The 17,639-nt window shown below is 46.4% G+C and overlaps 1 protein-coding gene across 1 annotated transcript in view; it reads right to left on the bottom strand.

Moving 5' to 3' along the window:
* The window catches only part of LOC146191791 (dual specificity tyrosine-phosphorylation-regulated kinase 4-like), a 177,919-nt gene extending 165,350 nt beyond the window's left edge, over positions 1-12,569 (bottom strand). Inside the window, exon 1 of the mRNA XM_084602292.1 lies at positions 12,296-12,569. Coding sequence (XP_084458418.1) covers positions 12,296-12,358 — 63 coding nt within the window. The 5' untranslated portion in view covers positions 12,359-12,569. The remainder of the gene's footprint in view (positions 1-12,295) is intronic.
* Between the last annotated feature and the right edge of the window lie 5,070 nt (positions 12,570-17,639).

Below are 17,639 nucleotides of genomic sequence, written 5' to 3'. Positions count from 1 at the left end.
GATTCGACATAAATATCCAGCAGTGCTTCGGTAAAGACCCAGCAACTGCGGGCTCTGCCGCATCTGCCACCGCCAACCCCCTTTGAGCCGACTTTACGACTCCGACCGCGCCAAATCTCTCCCTGACATTTACTACTTATTATCGTTCTCGGTCGGTGAGGCAGAGCTCAAACTCGTAACCGCATCCGTTTAGTGCTGCTAGCTTGGAGACTGGAAGTAAGATCAAACCGCAATCAAACGGTACACGTTCGTTGCGTCGATCTCGGAACGATACTGCCGCTAGTATCGCCCTCTCCGTGTTTTTATTTTGAGTTATCCATCCACCATGTTAGATTCCATTTTCTTTAGCAGGTTGCTATTTATCTGCCGTTATAACCGTGTAAAAACACCTAGCTGGCTGAAAAAAAAAAGACTAAGACAAACAAGAATCGTTAAATGTACGTAGCTAGCTGCATCGAGGTTGGGAACAGGAATCTAGCTGCAATAATTGGAGATCACCATGTTTGCGATGTATAGCTGGCAGAAACGAGAAGGAAGTAATCCTCCCTGCGAGCGTCGGTCCTGTCACAGCTGAAGCGCATTAGATCTGAGCTTTGTGAGCTTAAAAAATAAATAAATAAAATAATACACAAGACACGACAAACAAGCGCAGTGTTGAAGTTGTTCACCCGGTGAAAAATAGCAAGGAAACGGTGACTCTCAGTAAAAGCACCGGTAGTGCTGCTAACAACCACGTTTGCACCCAATGATATCGATCCCGACCTCATTAAAGGGAGCTATTTAGCGTTCAGATAAAGAAGTACCTATCACTCTCCGCCGCTCTGCGACGCGTTCAGTTTATGTTCTCTTGCGTTGTTGCTAACTCATGAATTACTGCTGCAACACTCTTCTCTTGTTGCTTCTTGACTGGTGTTCTGCGTAAGAATGAAGTTGTAAAATGGAATAAAGGAATTAAAGTAAAAAAAAAAAAAAAGTTTCATTATACTTTACAAAGAAACCTTACGAAATGTCCCCGCAAAAAAAAAATAAATAAATAAACAGAAAAGAAAGAAAGAGGAAAACTCTTTCGTCGCTTCCCGACAGCTCAGAACATATCTTTGTTAATTGACCAACGTTGCTATGGCGGTCGCTTATTAAAAAAAAAAAAAAAACTCCAGCCGTTTCATTAATTATACAAGTTCCGTGTCCTAAGGATACTTGCGCGAGAGCGTCAAGGAGCTCGCGGTTCAGGAAATCTGTAGGCGTCCACCGTTCGTTGGTAATAACGATTCAGATTTTGTAAATGAAGTCAAACTTGGCTAACGATTCCTGCTACGAGGTTGTTGCAGAAAATGTAAGTAAATCAATAATACAGAGTGGTGCAATTTCCAGCGATGGCATCCAAACCATCTTCTCTGCATACCAAACGAACACGATAAACAATGGCCGCAAAGGCCAGTTGGTCCAAGCGCGTTATAGGAGAGCCCATAGCGAATAAGTTGTGGTGTGCGTGACGTATTAGCGTGCATATGAGTACTGCAGTACTGCAATGGTGTGCATTAAAAGAGAAAACGAGGGGGAAAAAAGGAAAAGCTCTATCGCTTTTCACTCTCGCACAGATGACCTTCACGTTTTTACAATAACGGACTGTAGTAAAATTAGTAGCATAAATCCGTAGCAGATGCAATCAAATGTTTGGTAGTTCCGTCATTCCTAGGTTCTAACAATCCTGCAATATAGTTAGGGGGAGCTAAGGCCCGGTCTGAACAGATTAATGCAGATTAGTTAATCATAAACCTAGGCGCACGCGGTCTTCCAAGACTCGGAGGTGATGAAGCCATTCCTTCACTCGATGTTCATCATGCATGCAAATTATTGTTGCCTGATTCGTCCGTTCCTGCTCGCGCCAGTCAACACTGAATGAAACAGGTCAAGATATCCGGAACGCGTCCCCATCAAACGCGCCCGACAGTGTCGTCATCTTCAAGCCCAAACTGCAATAAGGCTGTGATAAGGATTCCGTGCGGTCACCGCCCATCAGCGTCCCCCGTCAGCCGTAGGCCGGTTCCGGGGTGGCGTATGCATTGCGGCGTATGCGTCAGTATACACATGAAAAGAAAAGTGCCAGCTGGCGACATTTGCAAGTGACCACTTGAGACTTTACTACACTGATAAGTTTGAATGCTAGATTTTGCTAGTGGATGGGTGGGGAGGAGTAAGTAATAGTAGTAGGTCTACAACATTTGCCTTACTTTAAGTATCCCGTAATGTAGTCTCCAAGGGGAAGTTCCACATTGTGCCAAGACAGCTCTTCCGTTCGATCGGCGCATAATCAGTAACGAAGTTCTTTCTGCAAACCGGGGCTATGACTTTACAGGGTATAGTGACTTCTAGTGTCCTTTTATCCCCTTTCCTTCTATATTCTTTTACATCCCGTCATCCATTTTTCCTCAGTGCAGGATAGCAAACCAGCTTCTTTTGCTGGCTAAAGTCCCCAGTCTTTCATCCCCCTTCCTCTGCTCCTCCGGGCGTATGACGCAACGGAGCGCTCATATTAAAGGTACCATGCGAAACTTCTCTTGGGGCTTATTTTGCCAAGGTAATGGACAAACTTACGTAGACCCAGAAAGCACGCAGTGCCATAAAGGCGAAAGAAGAGGAAAGCGGTAAAACAGCACAACAACGAGGAGATAGTTCAGCTCTCTAGCTTTCTAATGCGCCGCAGATACAGGAACACTACGCCTCAATGGACCGGAGCGCCGTTTTAGGTTGCAACTGTTTTCGCAACAGCGGGTAGAAAAGAGTCGTGGAGCTCTTCCTCCCTTACTTAATCCCTCTTTTCCTTTAAAGCCGGAAATGTGCCGTTGGGAAACCGCATTGGTCTTTTTTGTCCCTTCGAAGAAAGCTCAGGAAAAGCATTACACAAATAGAACCAAAACTTACCTCCCCAACTACTTCCCAGGATGCTGGCCCCTAACAGCACCGAATCCCTTACACGCACATCCGTGCTCTCCCAAGTTCATCAGTGACGCTGGCGTTACTATAATGGCCGGTCATCTATATCGGTAACGAAAGGTACGGCACACTAGATGCAGGTGCCGGTGCCTGATTTCTATCTCCGTGTCAGCGAGTAATAAAAACGCCTGGGAGGAGCTATATAGGTGCTGCATTTCCATCTCCTATCCGGCGTCATTTTGCGCACGTGCCGAGGAGCCTTTCGGTGTGGCGAGGGTGGCACGGGGGCGCTCTCAGCCTCTCGTATGCGTCGCGTGCCTCGATCAAGGCGCCATTGATTGTCGGCTTCTATAGGAATCGATGACTGAGAAGCCGAAGCTCCAGAGGAGCGTTGTGGCCGGACGACAGAAAAGAAACGCTGAACACATTGTTGGCAGAGAGAGAGAGGGAGGAGTACGAGGAGGGCAGAAAGCAGAAAGCAAGCTCGATCGATGCTCTGCAGTGCTGGGACGTTTCGCTCGCGACTGGCGCGTTATTACGAGGGGAACGCGCGTGCAGGGCACGTCCGAAGCAACAGGCTGAGCAAGGCGCGCTCCCTATATACGTTTCTCGCGTTGCTAGTTGGAAAAAGGAAAACGGAGCAGCTTGCATTTATTTGTTCCGTGACGTTTCTGTTTCGTTTGCCAAAGAAAAAAAAAAAGCATTTCTAAAGTATTCGTTTTCGTAAAGAATGAAATGACGTTACTGCGTCCTGAGTTCTTCCCTGGGGAGAGATTGTGCAAGCAAGTTTTTATCGCAAATGGTTTCGACAGGAAATGTCGGCCATTAGTTACCACATTGCGCAAAGAATCGAATGCGCACTTGCGGGTATAAGGTGGAGGTTTGTAGTAGTTACCGGTATGATTAGCATTGCGATTATTCTACCGTTGGCTGCTATGTAATTATATATAATTTGCGTGTACTGAGTATTTCCCCGCGGTGTACCCTTCTCTAGTCTGCTATTCTCTTCTTCAACCCCCTTCCCTCTTCTTTTTCTGTGTAATGCCTGTGGGCGCTGTTGGTACTGAATAAAGACAGAACTGCCCCAGCTTCACTGTATTTTCTCGTTAATTCTATACACACTGACATCTCCCATTTTCGACAGAGTATTTGGTGAAACAGTGGCACGCTCATCTCATGCCGCGGCGAAACTTGTACATATACAAGAAAGCCCGGTTCCAAAATCGCCACTTGGTCGTATGATCAGCGCTCCATTGCAGACCTCCTTCGTCCAAGTCTGTTATCGTCCCTCTCGCGGTGAAGAGCATTTGCGAGTACCCTGAACTTGACGAGCCATGGTCGCAACGTGACGTTTACACTGTGAAAGAAGCCAGCTCTTGTTATCGCGAAGCGTATCAAGGCAGCAATAAATGGTTCGCTGCAGCGGCCCTGTTTTGCCAGCGTATCTGTCCTTTGCTCAACATGTAAACACGCGCTTTCCCCCGAAGTCTCCCTGGCTCGGACACGTACGCGCGTAGACATGTGAGTACGCGTTCGGGTAAGCAGCTGAAGTAAGGGCTGGGCAACCGTTTTCAGCGGTGTTACCCCGGATGCAGAAATGTAACATGGAAGGAATTGTGCGTTGGAAAGACCCCGTTTCATTCACCGATGAAAGCTCGATATCTGTCCTTTTTTTACAAATTAAGAACATGTTGGTAGCCTGAAGATAATATTGGATTAACTATGAGTGACGATGTCCTTTATAAGACGGAAATATTAAGATTTAAGCTGCCCTATTTTTTCCTCTGGCACTGATGCTAAGTGCTGGAGATAATAATAATAATAATAATAATAATAATAATAATAATAATAATAATAATAATAATAATAATAATAATAATAATAATAATAATAATAATAATAATAATAATAATAATAATAATAATAATAATAATAATTTATTTTTCCTTTACTACAAGGAAAGGAGCAGCCGCTAAAAAGCTGCTTCGAAGAGCAGCTTGACGGGGCGGCTGCCCCTGCGTATGACGGCATTTCACAGCAGAGAAAGTCACGCCCACACAGTGAATAAACAGTCAATGGAGAAATAATTAGACTACAAAAAAGCACTAGGTAAATCAGGAAAAATACATGAAAATAAAACAGAAACGCCGCAAGACAAAACACCTAACTTAAAAATATGTATTTATAAAAACATTTCGCGGATTAATTTAATGGGAGGAAGAGAGAAATCTTGACCACTATTAGCAAAGTATTGATTTAATATGGTAGAAAGCCTGAAGCGAAGCATCTGCCTTATAGTTCGTCCGGCACGCTGTAACGTGCCAATGCTCCAGGTTACGGGTGTCATATGTGTTTATGTTGTCTTGAAGCGCTGCTATAAGTGTTAGTGTGTTGTCCTTTTTACTGATGCCTTGTTTATATAATCGCAAAAAATAAATTAAAATAAGAAAGGCGTGAACACATAAAAATAAGAAGAAACAAAAGTGGATTTACAGTGCCTGTCATCATGCAGCAAAAAAGCTCTGAAGAGATACTATTTAGAAGAATGTTCCCAAGTCTCTCGTTCTTTTTTTTTTCTTTATCGAAAAAGAAACGGAGATGGCTAAGTATACGCTACCTTGTCCTACAGCTACTACGCCGTTCGCGTGCCTTAAGTAGCGTGAAGCGAACGCTGCCGTTCTCAGTCTGCCACTTTTGCGACAACCAATTGTCACTTCCATTTGTTATTTTACGAGTTATATAAGCAGCGACTGTCGGAGCGAGTGGCAAATATGATTCATGCCCCTATTTTACTACGGTTCCACTTACGCGTGATAAAATGTTACGCTATCCCACGTAGACACTGATTGTTACATCCACCATACGCAGTTACCATTTCTCGCTGGCACAAAAGGATTTGAGAACGTGCATACAATTTGCCTACAAGAATTGAGACAAGGACTTGGCATTGCACTTACAGTTTTGCTGGGTATATTTTTTAAAGGCGCTAAGAACATAAAGGGGTACGTTTCCGAGCAGACGTTTCACCGCCAAGCCGGCAAGATGAACAGACCTCGGCAGCACAGGGTTAAACTGTCGCTTTACATAAGCGACCGCCACCCTCGGTATGCAAATCAGAAGGGCGGAATTCTTAGCGCCGAGCCAGAGCTAGGAAGGTGGTGAAGAAAATTGCTCCAACAGAAGTACGCTACGGCGGTGGCGACCTACGCTCCAGCGTAACGTGAATCCCGCTAAACATAGCGGCCTCGGAAAGGACGAGAAGCCATATTGCGTAACGGACGCCCACGAATCCGGCACGTCTCGAAAATAGAAGCCGTTGAGTAGCTTTACGTTTGTTGCACGCTATTTTTCTACAGGCGACCAGTGGGCGGCGCTAGTCCCGACGACAAATAGGAAAACGCTCTGTCGGAAGATGATATATATACTGCGCGTGTATGGGAAGGAAAGACCGTGTGAAAGCTCGTATGAGATTGGCAAGCTGAAAATTCAGGCGACGATTATGTGTGTACGCGTGTCGCGTAGCGAGAATGACGAAGCGCGGCGCGTGAGCGACACACAAGAGAACGTGGAGTAGAATCGGGAACGGTCGGCGACTTTTCGGAGTCTCTTCTCTATTTGCGTGCCAGTGCACTCAGTTTCTTCAGCAAGATCGGGATTCCGCCCTTTCTTTACTTAAAAACTTAGAAAAGAAACGAGATGATGGAGGAATTAAGAGACGGCAAGAAGCTGAGCAGGCACGGTCATAGCTTTTTGTATCGTTCTCCTTGAACTATCACGCCCTTGAAGGTTCCACAGCTTGAACGCTCAATGTATTTCGTAACAGGAGTCCGAGTCAAAATAAAGGCGACAACGAACTGCTCACCTTCAGTCAGAGGTCGGGAGAGATAGTGAGCAAAAGAGACTTCAGCCAGCGCGTGACCAACCATGCCAAATTATATAGGGTGCGTCGATGCCAGAAGAGAGGTAGGGCCCGTGGGGGCATGGAGGCACCCGAAGCCAGAATGTATGTGGTCGCCACCTGAGGAAGTGCTCCTGGTGCCGCGACCGTAGATTTTTAATGCACTTTGGCATGTAGTGAATAAGCGCTGGCAGGGGGCCTCTTACGTTTGCTCATGTCGGTACATTGGCATAAACTGGTTCGAAAAGACACCACCTATAACTGTAATGAAGAGCAGGCGAACCATGGCACCGTGTGACTTTTGGATGTCTTCGATAATTAGGCTAAATAAATAAAGTCGGGACCAAGCGGAGGAATCAGTAACGTACTTGGTCACGCGCAAAATTAAACACGGCTATGCGATCCACAGTCGCCAGCAGAAGGTCGGTTATTGCTTCGGAACGGCCGGGACGTGAAACTGGCTGTCGTTATCATGGTGCCGGTGTCCGATATGTGAGACATAGTGACAGCCCGTCGTCTGAGAGCTCTCATTGTTTCTTTTTCTTCTTCGCACTGTGGTTGCGAGAAAGGAGACAATGCCATAGGAATTCTCACCTTGGTGAAAATCCGACTGCAGACAAGTATCCCGACCCGTAATGACCATCCTATAATGCTGCACTCCATGCTACGCGTTTTATGGCACATATGAACCTATAAGGCTACCATGCGCGTTGCATCCTATGAATATTCCTCTCAAGTTCTCTTTGTGTTCGTTGTTATTAGAGCATTTTTTTTTTTTACTGTTATTTCGCGACCTATTTGCATTGCCCTATCATTGAAATTCACGCCTGCAGCAACAGCACCCGTCCAGTGAACGTCGGTCTGATCGAAATAGATATCTGAGCCGAAGCCTCGCCTACACAATTGCCCTATCAATCGAAAGTACCTCTTTCACTATCATCTTCCCACCTGCTTTAATCCATCGCCCATTATACAGTTCCTAACAGATGTAGCGAAGTGAGCGAACAAGACCGTGCAATAATCTTTCTCTGATATATATAGCGAAACAAACACGTCGCAAACAAATCTCATTCTGCGCCCGCTATTCCAGGCCCTCGCTATCAGTGGGCCACTCCACCCACCGCTGAACGCATCGTGCTGCGACCACTGTTGATAGACTGCACCCCTTATGTAACGGGTAAACGTATCATGGCCTGAGCTCGAACTTGGAAGATGGTACAATACCATAGATCGAGAGGAACAGGAAGGATAAGCTGGAGACGTTAAATGTGAAATCTGTGAAAGACGCGTTCCTGCAAAAATAGCACCAAACGTTTCCCTTCACCCAGCGCCTGTAGCTATATCGTCTATATATCTCCAACAGCTGATTCCTCAAGCTGTTGAAGTCATAGCCTGGCAAGTGACCGTGGTGCTGTATAGACGGGAGCTCTCCCAGGTCCTGTTACGCGACCAAATGTGTGTGTGTGCGCGTGCGCGCCTGGTGTGGGCCGCTCCACGCACGAGTAAAGGTCGCCTGTGTGAAAACTCGTTGCGCGGCGCCAACGCACGCAGACTCGCTGCTTATTTTTTTTTCTATTTCTCTCTTTCTTTACCTTTACTCCCTTCGCATTTCCTCAGAGACAAGGCCGTTACGCGTGATTCACCTGAAGCTAACGGGACAGGCCGGAGGCGAGGCAGAGAAGCACACACAGAGACAAGCAAGCCGGAAGAATAAACAGCACAGACAAAAAAAGCAAAGTGGCCTGCAGGGCGGGCAGACAACCTCAACTCCCACTCTGCGCTTAGCCTTTGTTCTTTCTTTTTTTTTTTAGCCTTTGTTTGTTCTTTGTTCGCGATACTTTTGAGGGTTCACGAGTGAACTGTGCGCTCCGGATTGCACAGCCATGTTTGGTTCTTGTGTCGAAACGCCCCACCGCGGACAAATGTACAGGCTTATTCGAGAGTTTCCACAACTAATGGTTTATTCCTTGGTTGTTCAGTGAAGCTCTTATATATCCAGTCAACATTTCCGACCCCCTTAGGGTGAGGAAAACACTCAGTACCACCACCATCATCATCATCGTGTTTAGGTTCTCGGCTCCATTGTACACCCGAAAAATCTGTCTTGTTAAGTGGTGAACCGAACACAGGTTTTGCGTATTTCGTGTGCTGTCACCCCAGGCCATTCAGGTAGTTCCTGGCTTCCTTGTGTTCACAAGGTCCTAAGAGTACCGCATCAGGTAACGTATATATGATACATATATATGACCAAACAACTAACACACCATTATACTTAGCTTAACTGCGGCTCATTCCAGCACCTCTCTTAAATAGGCTGGTTTGGTTCATGGGGTTTAACTTAACAGAACGACTCAGGCTATGAGAGACGCCGTAGTAGAGCGCTCCGGAAATTTGGACCGCATGGAGTTCTTTAACGTAAACTCACATCGCACAGCAGACGGGCGCCTTGATTTTCGTCTCCATTGAAAAGCGGCAGTCACCGCAGGTATTCGATCCCGCGTCCTTGGGCTCAGTAGTCGAGAACACAAAACATTGCAGCCAGCGCGGTGCGCATATCTCTCTTAAATATTTGTTTTCGTTGTTTTTCTCGAGTCCTGTTTGATATTTTCATAGTTCCACGTCACGTGGCGATAGCGTTTTGTATATACAGTGACGTCAACAGGCACGCAGCCATAACAAAGCGCCTATACGGGTGGCAACGTGAGCTATACTAATAGTTGTGATATTTCTTCGTTGAAATCAATCACCTGTAAATGCGTGCTCCTCAGCCGTCACGGACGTTCGGCTGGTATACGCTCAAGGTCGCAGGATCCAATCTCGGCTGCAGTGACCGCATTTTGATGGAGGCGAAATCGCTTGTACGCTGTGCACATTAAGGAACCCCAGGCATGGAATACGGCGCCTGCCAAACCCCATGCGCAGTTCAAGGCGCTAAACACAACGCGACACCGACTCCATCACCTGTTACCCAGGCAGCATTGATCATGCGCCAATATTGGTACTACGTTGACGATGCCCGGTCCTACATAGGTCCAGTGTATTTCCAACACACTTCCAATATTGCGTCTATGTTTTGTGTCTCCTGGGTAAGTAGCATTCACGTTCTTCAAATCGCCACATGTATGGCAAAGGCTAGGAGCTTTCTCTGTACATGCATGGTGTTTATTAAGCCGTTCCTACTGGCGGAGGAGCTTATAGTTAGCGGGACTTCGCCTCAAGAATTCCTTAGTTTACTCTGGCGTCGCTTCTCGATTCGCTTTGGTGGATAGGAAACTTTTCCACGCGCCCTCTTACACGTCACCTGGGCGCACCTGCAAGACACCCTGAAGCGGGGCCGATGCGGCATGTACGAGCAAATAAACACGAAGCCAGTGGAACGAGTGCGGGCGCGAATCTATCAATGAAGCGTAGTCGACCGGTGTTTACACACTCGAAAACCGAAAATAAAAGTTAAAAAAAAAAAGAACGCCAGATGAACCTTGCCGCGCAAAGACAAATGAAGCAAAAGAAAAAAAGAAAAAGAAAGGAAGGGGGAGGAATCGCGAATCTGGTCCACGCAGCCGTTAATGTCCGGTAATTGCGACAGTCCGGCAGCGGCAGCCTTGTCCATACTATACCTCGACATGCTTGCCGCTGCATAGTAATGGCACGCTCTGAAGGGAAAGAGGAGGAGGCATGGAGAGCGGGCTCAGTATGAAGCGCGAGATTATAAATGAAGGCCTGCATCGCTTTGACTTCCGCGCTTGAGAAAGAAAGAGCCGCCGTGATGGCGCGGCTGCCATTAGGACAGAAGCGTTTATTCCTTTGCGGCTTCCCCACCGGTCGCCAGCGATAATTTCATTTTATTAAAAAAATAATAATAAACCGGAGGCACCGCATTAGAAGCCAGGCCGACGAAGGTTCCTGAGTGCGAAGTTGATGGAGTAATAATCTCCCGAACCTGCGCCATCTGACGTCGAGACGATCCTAAAGGTGGTTTAGGTTAGAGTTTTCTTGCTACCCACCGCAGCGCGAACGTGATGGCGTGGGCAGTGAGCATACATCTGGTCTCTGGAGGCTAGGAGAGGAGAGTCCATTAGAGTTGTACACCGTTGTGAGCGCAATCCGGAGATATCTTGTTCTTGTCGTCAATGTATAGTTTAGTGCTCGAGACCAGTATGTAGGTCGGGTAACTTCGAAGATAAATAACACTAGCAGGAAGTGTCGACACGGGCTAATTATCTCGGCACTGCCAAGGAGCAGTTAGGCCAGTGCAGAAATTGCAGCCACGTTATCTGAAGGTGCGAATAGAATAATAAAAACACAAAGAAAAAATCATGACTTCCAAATGGGAACTGCGAGCGCACTGCAACATGACTTCGTGGGCCCGATCTCGGACCACGGCGAACATATTTCGCCTGAAGCGATACGCAAGTATTACCAATGATTTGAGTTTTCGGGGAGTGGTAAATAATGTTCAGGTACCAAATTTACCGGAAGCCCTCCGCTAGCGTCGGTGTTACTTTGAGTGGCAAAATGAATTAATAGATTCATTAGCCGCAGCAAGTACTGCTTCTTACCCTCGATAAGTTGTGAAGAGGAATCTGCAATTTAAAATACCAAAGGTGAGGTGCCCCGTTCAAGTGTTTTCTACCGTAATTTTGTTCATATCGGCAAGTTTCCGAGGAAATTATTTTAAAACGCTGAAACAGTAGTTGCAAGAAAGCCAAACACCGTTACTCCAGAAGGGAGGTGTAGAGCGGAAGGCAAGTGATAAGATAATTAACTGGAGTACTGTGTCCAATTATCAGGTAATGAAGCATGGACGTCATTCTTCATTCAGAACACACATGCTCAAACGCGACTGCTGACCTGTTATAGGAGAGTAGAATTTCTTTTACCTACATCAACACACCGTCATCCCAGGACTTCAGTGTTGCTATAATGGTCATTTCGGCCTGCTAGCTTTCAGTGGCGGTATGTTCAGGTCGATCCCGGCTAATCACGAAGACGCGAAAATGGGTTATGCCATCGCGCGCAAGGTAATCGTGTAATAACCACTCGCCTGTCACAGAACAGCAGTGAAAAAAGAAATTGAAAAGCCAAAGGGAAACCACCGCGAACTACGTAGAAGACGGTAGAAACCAACCGGGAGAATAGAAGTACGAGCAAAAGGGGCGATGCTCCCCAATCTCCGCGCTCCGCGATGCGGTGCGCCGACCAGATGACACGGAGAGCGAGCATCACATACCGAAGCTGGAGACCGTCACACGCCCCTCTCGTTTGGCTGTCGTGGTTTTGCAGGAGCGCGTCGAGGGACTCGTCGGCGTGAAAGAAAAATGGAAAGGAAAGTTGCAGACGCCGGAGTCCATCGCGGGGCGTGTGTATGTACATAAGCGGAGGTAAACAGAGAGCAACCTAAGGAGGCGGTTGATGTGGGAGTGGACAGCGCCTCTTCGGCGCCCGACCTCTCCTCCGGCCTACCTTTAACAGGGTATCCTTTTGGATGAGCGGGATCTGACGCTCGGAGCACACTTGCTCGGCCATCCCGTCGCCGAGACACCGGAGCAGCTCCTGCTCTCGAGGAAGGACTGTGGGAGGAGACCAGATGGACCGATGATCAGGAGGAGAAGGGACGGGGAGTACGGTGTGCGCTCGACGATTTCCTCAGCCGCGCATCGCTGCGGCTCGTCCGCTTGAGTTCGCGCCGCCCGCCACAACAGGACACAAGCGACACACACTCCACCGGCTCGGCCGGCCGATCTCGCTGTGCGGGCGCCCACCGGTGGGCTTCTCCTCCGCGTCCTCTCTCTCTCACACCCTGCTTCTCTCTCGCGGGTTCACCTCCTTCCTTTTCTCTTTTTCTACTGCACCTCTTGCCGCGCGACGAAGCTCGCCGCCAGCGGCGTTCGCCTTGCTTACGGCGGCGCGGTTCGAACAGCGTGGTGGGGAACCCAGTTCCTCCACCCAGTGAGACAAGGAGGCGTGAGGGTCGTCGACGTCGTTCTCCTCCTTGCCCTGAGATGGAGAAAGCCCCGCGATACTGACTCACCTTTCGCAGCAGCGACAGCCAGCGCCGCCCTTTGATGACTGGCGCAGACGCTAGGATGAGGCGTTGGACTCAGCTGATTGTAACGGTAGTTCGGTTGTTCAGTTGCGCTCTCTTCCCCATAGGTGGCCTGGCACTAATCAATAGCTGCTCCCGGCGCTCTCGAATCGCGGAAATTCTTCAAGACCTACTGCGTCTTCTAAGATTGGGATATTGCTGGCATCACTACGTATGTGTACAGGCAGCAAAGGAGGCGCGTAGTTTTGTGTACAAGTTTCTGACTTAAAGGCTGTTTCTGGTTCTGTTCTGTTACTGTGTTTTGCGCCTACGAAGAATCGATAGTATGGTGCGTTAACTGGGTGTGCATTAATTACTAGTGAGTCAGACTGATACTCTCATCATCATTTTGTAGTCACTGCGTAACGTCCGTAGTACTTGAATGGATAACCCTTTGTAGCTGGAGGAATCAAATGTAACCTACTTTTTGTGTTGAAATTACCTGCCTGCAGGTAAGAATAGAGTGAACTTTAATAGAGTCATATGGAGTTTTCATTTTATGAATGAAACAACTTTTGTTACTTTGTTTCGAGTTGTCAAACATTGCGAATAACTCTGTTCGAGTTTTCCGTACGATTTTTCTTCCAATGCTGCCAGTTCTGCTTGTTTTCAGGTATGCCTAGTGGGATTCTCCATTTTCCCCTTTGATGCGAAAACATTATGAGTGCCATCAAGGGAAAACTGTCAGGCGTTGTTTGCGTGAAACGTCGGTTTGAAAAGCTTGCATGTGTGTAGAAGCTAGTCGTATGAAGTCTTGGCTCCCGAACCCGATCGTATCAGGGCTAGACTGAAACGCCGGGTCTTATAAAATGCCGTCTATAGCAACTTAGCAATCTTTTTTACATTTATGATTATTTATTGATAGTGTCAACCCTATGTCTGGCATCTTGCAGAAAGCGAAGCATATAAATGATACGAGAGAACCATTATACAACCTTATACAGGTACAAAAGAAAATAACAAGAATAAAAAACTGGAAAATAAAACAGATGAGTAAGGTTTATGTACTCAAAGTATTTATGCCAAACTAGTGTTACCAGTTTAATAGCTCAAGGAAACTTACAAACCCTGTCACAGCGTAGACAGCATAGATATAAGATTGAAGTTTTTGTTCTATCTACTTCCATGGTCACCAACAAAATAAATTCACCATACTTACACCCTCCTTTCAAACACTCATATATAAATAATCATAGTAAAATAATCCGTCAACCAGTTAGCTGTGTAAATATCCACAAGTCCAATGCCATTTCCTATTAGAATATGAGTACGTGGTGGATTGTACGTCCGTGAAATTATTACTTAATTATATTCAGGAAATTGATTTACGTTGATTTGCCTCCTATTTTTTGTTTGTATCTGGATGAGAGAACATCTCTATATTTTTTGTTGGTTTGGTTTGTGGGGTTTAACGTTCCAAAGCAACTCAGGCTATTTCGACAGGAATTTCAACCACCTGGGGTTCTTTAACATGCACTGACATCGCACAGCACACGGGCACCTTGCTTTTCGCCTCCAACGAAAAGCAGCAGCATTTTTGTGTTTCTTCTGTTGACCACATAGACACATTGTAAACTCTCCTTCATGGGCCTGAAAAAGGCCTGTAGGATGTTTAAATAAAAATAAATAAATAAAATAAAACAGCAACACCTGCGTGCATTAATGCTTAAGTTAATATTTTATTGGTTAAAGCCAATGTAAATGATTCAACCAGCTGAGAAGTTGTCATTTTTTTTTTCACACTGAATTCTAGATAAAATCTATTTTTGGTAATATGAAAATGTGTTACTATACTATGTGCTCGAGCAATTCACAGCACGTACTCTGAATGAAATCGGAAGATATGTTGCTGTATACTGTCCTGCCTCTTTTAAGTATGAGTATAACTTTTGCAAGCTTCCATTGCGGTAGGAAACGAAATACTGTAGATCAGGAATTGAAAGATAAGAATAACTTAAACTCAGTGAGGCCGTTAGCTTGGCTCGTATCCTGCTCTAACTCGATCTTCATATTCTCCTTCGTCTTCATCCTCTTTTCGAAATATTTGGCAGAAGTTGCCACTGGCACCATTTTAGGTATTTACTTGAAACAGTCTTCAAGTGGAAGATGTGCTTTCTAGAACGACGCACTAGTTGCTTGTTTGCATGGTGTTCGAGGCGAGCCCGCCCTAATTGTGCCGTGTGTGCCTGAATAGGTGCTCTCGACTTGGCGCATCTTTCAGTATAGGTGTGGGAACCTTTGTCGGCCAACAGTACAAAGCCTTCTTCTGGTGGACTCTTTGCAGTTGAACCCATCTTTGTTGTTGCAGTGCCTCTTTCTTGAGAATATTTTTGATGTCACCTAGCCCACCACAACCTATTAGTGACTTGGCATTGGTTTTTCCCCGCGTATTGAATGCTTTGTAGTCGCATATACTTGATGTCATCTTGAAGCAGTTGTCTTCCTCCTATACTGTATTCACCGAAGTTAACGGAACTAATTCTGTGGGTTAACTGTAAACGTATACACGTCATGGACCGGTAGTTCAGTGCTTCCTCCAGTTCGATCATTGATTGTTTGCAGCTCCCCCACTCTTGCTATGCGTTGAGGCTTCTAATGAGACGTCCATGATCTCCTCCACCACAACGGAGCGCATTCTGTAATCTTTTTCCACTGAATCGGATGTGCACTCGAATAATATTCAACCTGACTGCAGGTTGTGACGTTGAATGTGTACTTTGTTAATATCCGGCTCCGCTTTTCTAAAGGTTCTGTCACTGCCAGAATAAATGACTTCTGGCATGCCTCGTCTTGCGACAGATCTTCGGAAGGACTGCAGAGAAGTCTTTGTCGATACGCTGCCTAGCACCTCTAGGTGTAGTACTGTTGTAACTGCGAAAATGAAATTGTAAATTGTTTGATTTATTCACGGCTGTCTTTCGCGTTGAGCACACCCGTAAAGTCTATTCCACAACTTGAAAAAAAAAAAAAAAAAAAAAAAAAAGGTAAGGCTTGCAAAAACCGATTAGCAAGCAATTGAGGTTTGGTTTGGTTTATGGGGTTTAACGTCCCAAAATTGCCCAGGCTATGAGAGCCAGACACCGCAGTGGAGGGCTCTGGAAATTTCGACCAGCTAGGGTTTCTTAACGTGCACCGACATCGCGCAGTACACGGGCGCCTCGCTTTTTGTTTCCATCGAAAAGCGGCCGCCACGACAGGGATTCGATCCCACATCCTCGGGCACAGAAGTCGAGCATTCTAACGACTGCACCTTCGCGGCGGGGCAGATAATGAAGTAATGCTCTCACTAGTCGGCCTGGAGCTATGTCATTTGCAAAGAGCACATTTGTTGATAGCTCTTTTCACTACCAGCCGTCCTTGAATTGTCTAGTACAACTAACTACGCAGACTAGTGAGGGACATCTCCATGCAATGTTCAGTGTATGAACGTTCCAGAGAAGTAATTTTGTGAAGTGCTCATCTTTGGAAAGCACTATAGGATGCTTGTACAGCATCGCTGTACAGCACGCCCCTTTTGACGTGTTATACCTTCCTCGTCCATGAGCACATCTTGTCCATTCTGGCATACTTCCATTGAAACTTTCCTGAGTTCTTTTTTAGCGAGTAAGATTCCGCGTTGCTTATTACAAAAGCTGTTAGTGGCCCTGCCGACAGCTGTGTCCTTGAGTTGCGTATCATTCTGAAAACCCATGTGATGATGTGCAAGATCTTCGTGTACAAGTTGTAGCTTTCACAGTCAATTATACTTTGCATATCATCATTAGAGTTTCCTTTTCTTCAAACGATTCCTCTTCACTAGTTAGCTCGTGTACTTGCGTTGATTCTTGTTTTCTTTGTGTCGACCAACACATGGCCCCAGCCACAACATTGTAGAAGCCATTAATCTGTCGATGTTGAGCCCTCGTGTCAGTATATATAAATATACCGGATTATCGTTTCCTGAAACAAACTTCCAGTCCTTGCACAATTCTTCTTGAACATCGAGAACCGAAATACCGGGGCTCTCGCATTTTTCTCCACTCTTACATCTTAACAATAACAACACGAGAGGTGCCGCCTCGCGAATACCTCAAAACGTCTTTCATTTGCCTCTCGCCTTCAAGTAGCGATTCCGTGATCATGTCTTTCTGATGTTTTTTTTTTTAATGCCTCGGGGCCTGCCAGCACGCGCGTTTCAAAAATATTGCCCGCGGTTCATTTTTCAGTACCTGAAGCGGCGCTAAGTGACCACAGCTAATCAAAATTCTCGCTCCAGAGAGCACCCATAAAAAAAAAAAAAATACGTTTCCAATCAGCTTTTCTGTAAGCCGAGGAACCACAAAAATAGAAAAATGAAAAGTCCCACTTCGGCGAAAAGCGCCGGCTTTGCATGCGTCTCTCCTCCTCCTCCTCCTCCTCCTCCTCCTCCTCCTCCTCCTCCTCCTCCTCCTCCTCCTCCTCCTCCTCCTCCTCCTCCTCCTCCTCCTCCTCCTCCTCCTCCTCCTCCTCCTCCTCCTCCTCCGTGTAAACATGCTGTGCAGCCTCTGTCAGTCTCTGAAACCCGCCAATACAAATCAAGAATGAAGCGTCAGATGCCCGTCAAAGGAGGAGGCCCTCCAGCCAATAGTGCCGACCGATCCGTATGACGTCAATAGAAAATCCTTTCAGACATGATAGCGTGACACTGCAGGTTGGAGTAGATGAGAGGAGATTCTCCCTGGCTTCATCGGATTTGACGCACTG

This window comes from Amblyomma maculatum, chromosome 4, assembly GCF_055883805.1.
Source record: "Amblyomma maculatum isolate TAMU_Amacu chromosome 4, ASM5588380v1, whole genome shotgun sequence".
Lineage (NCBI taxonomy): Eukaryota > Metazoa > Arthropoda > Arachnida > Ixodida > Ixodidae > Amblyomma > Amblyomma maculatum.
The sequence above is the reverse complement of the archived record's forward strand: the minus strand, read 5'-3'. Positions and strand labels throughout refer to the sequence as shown.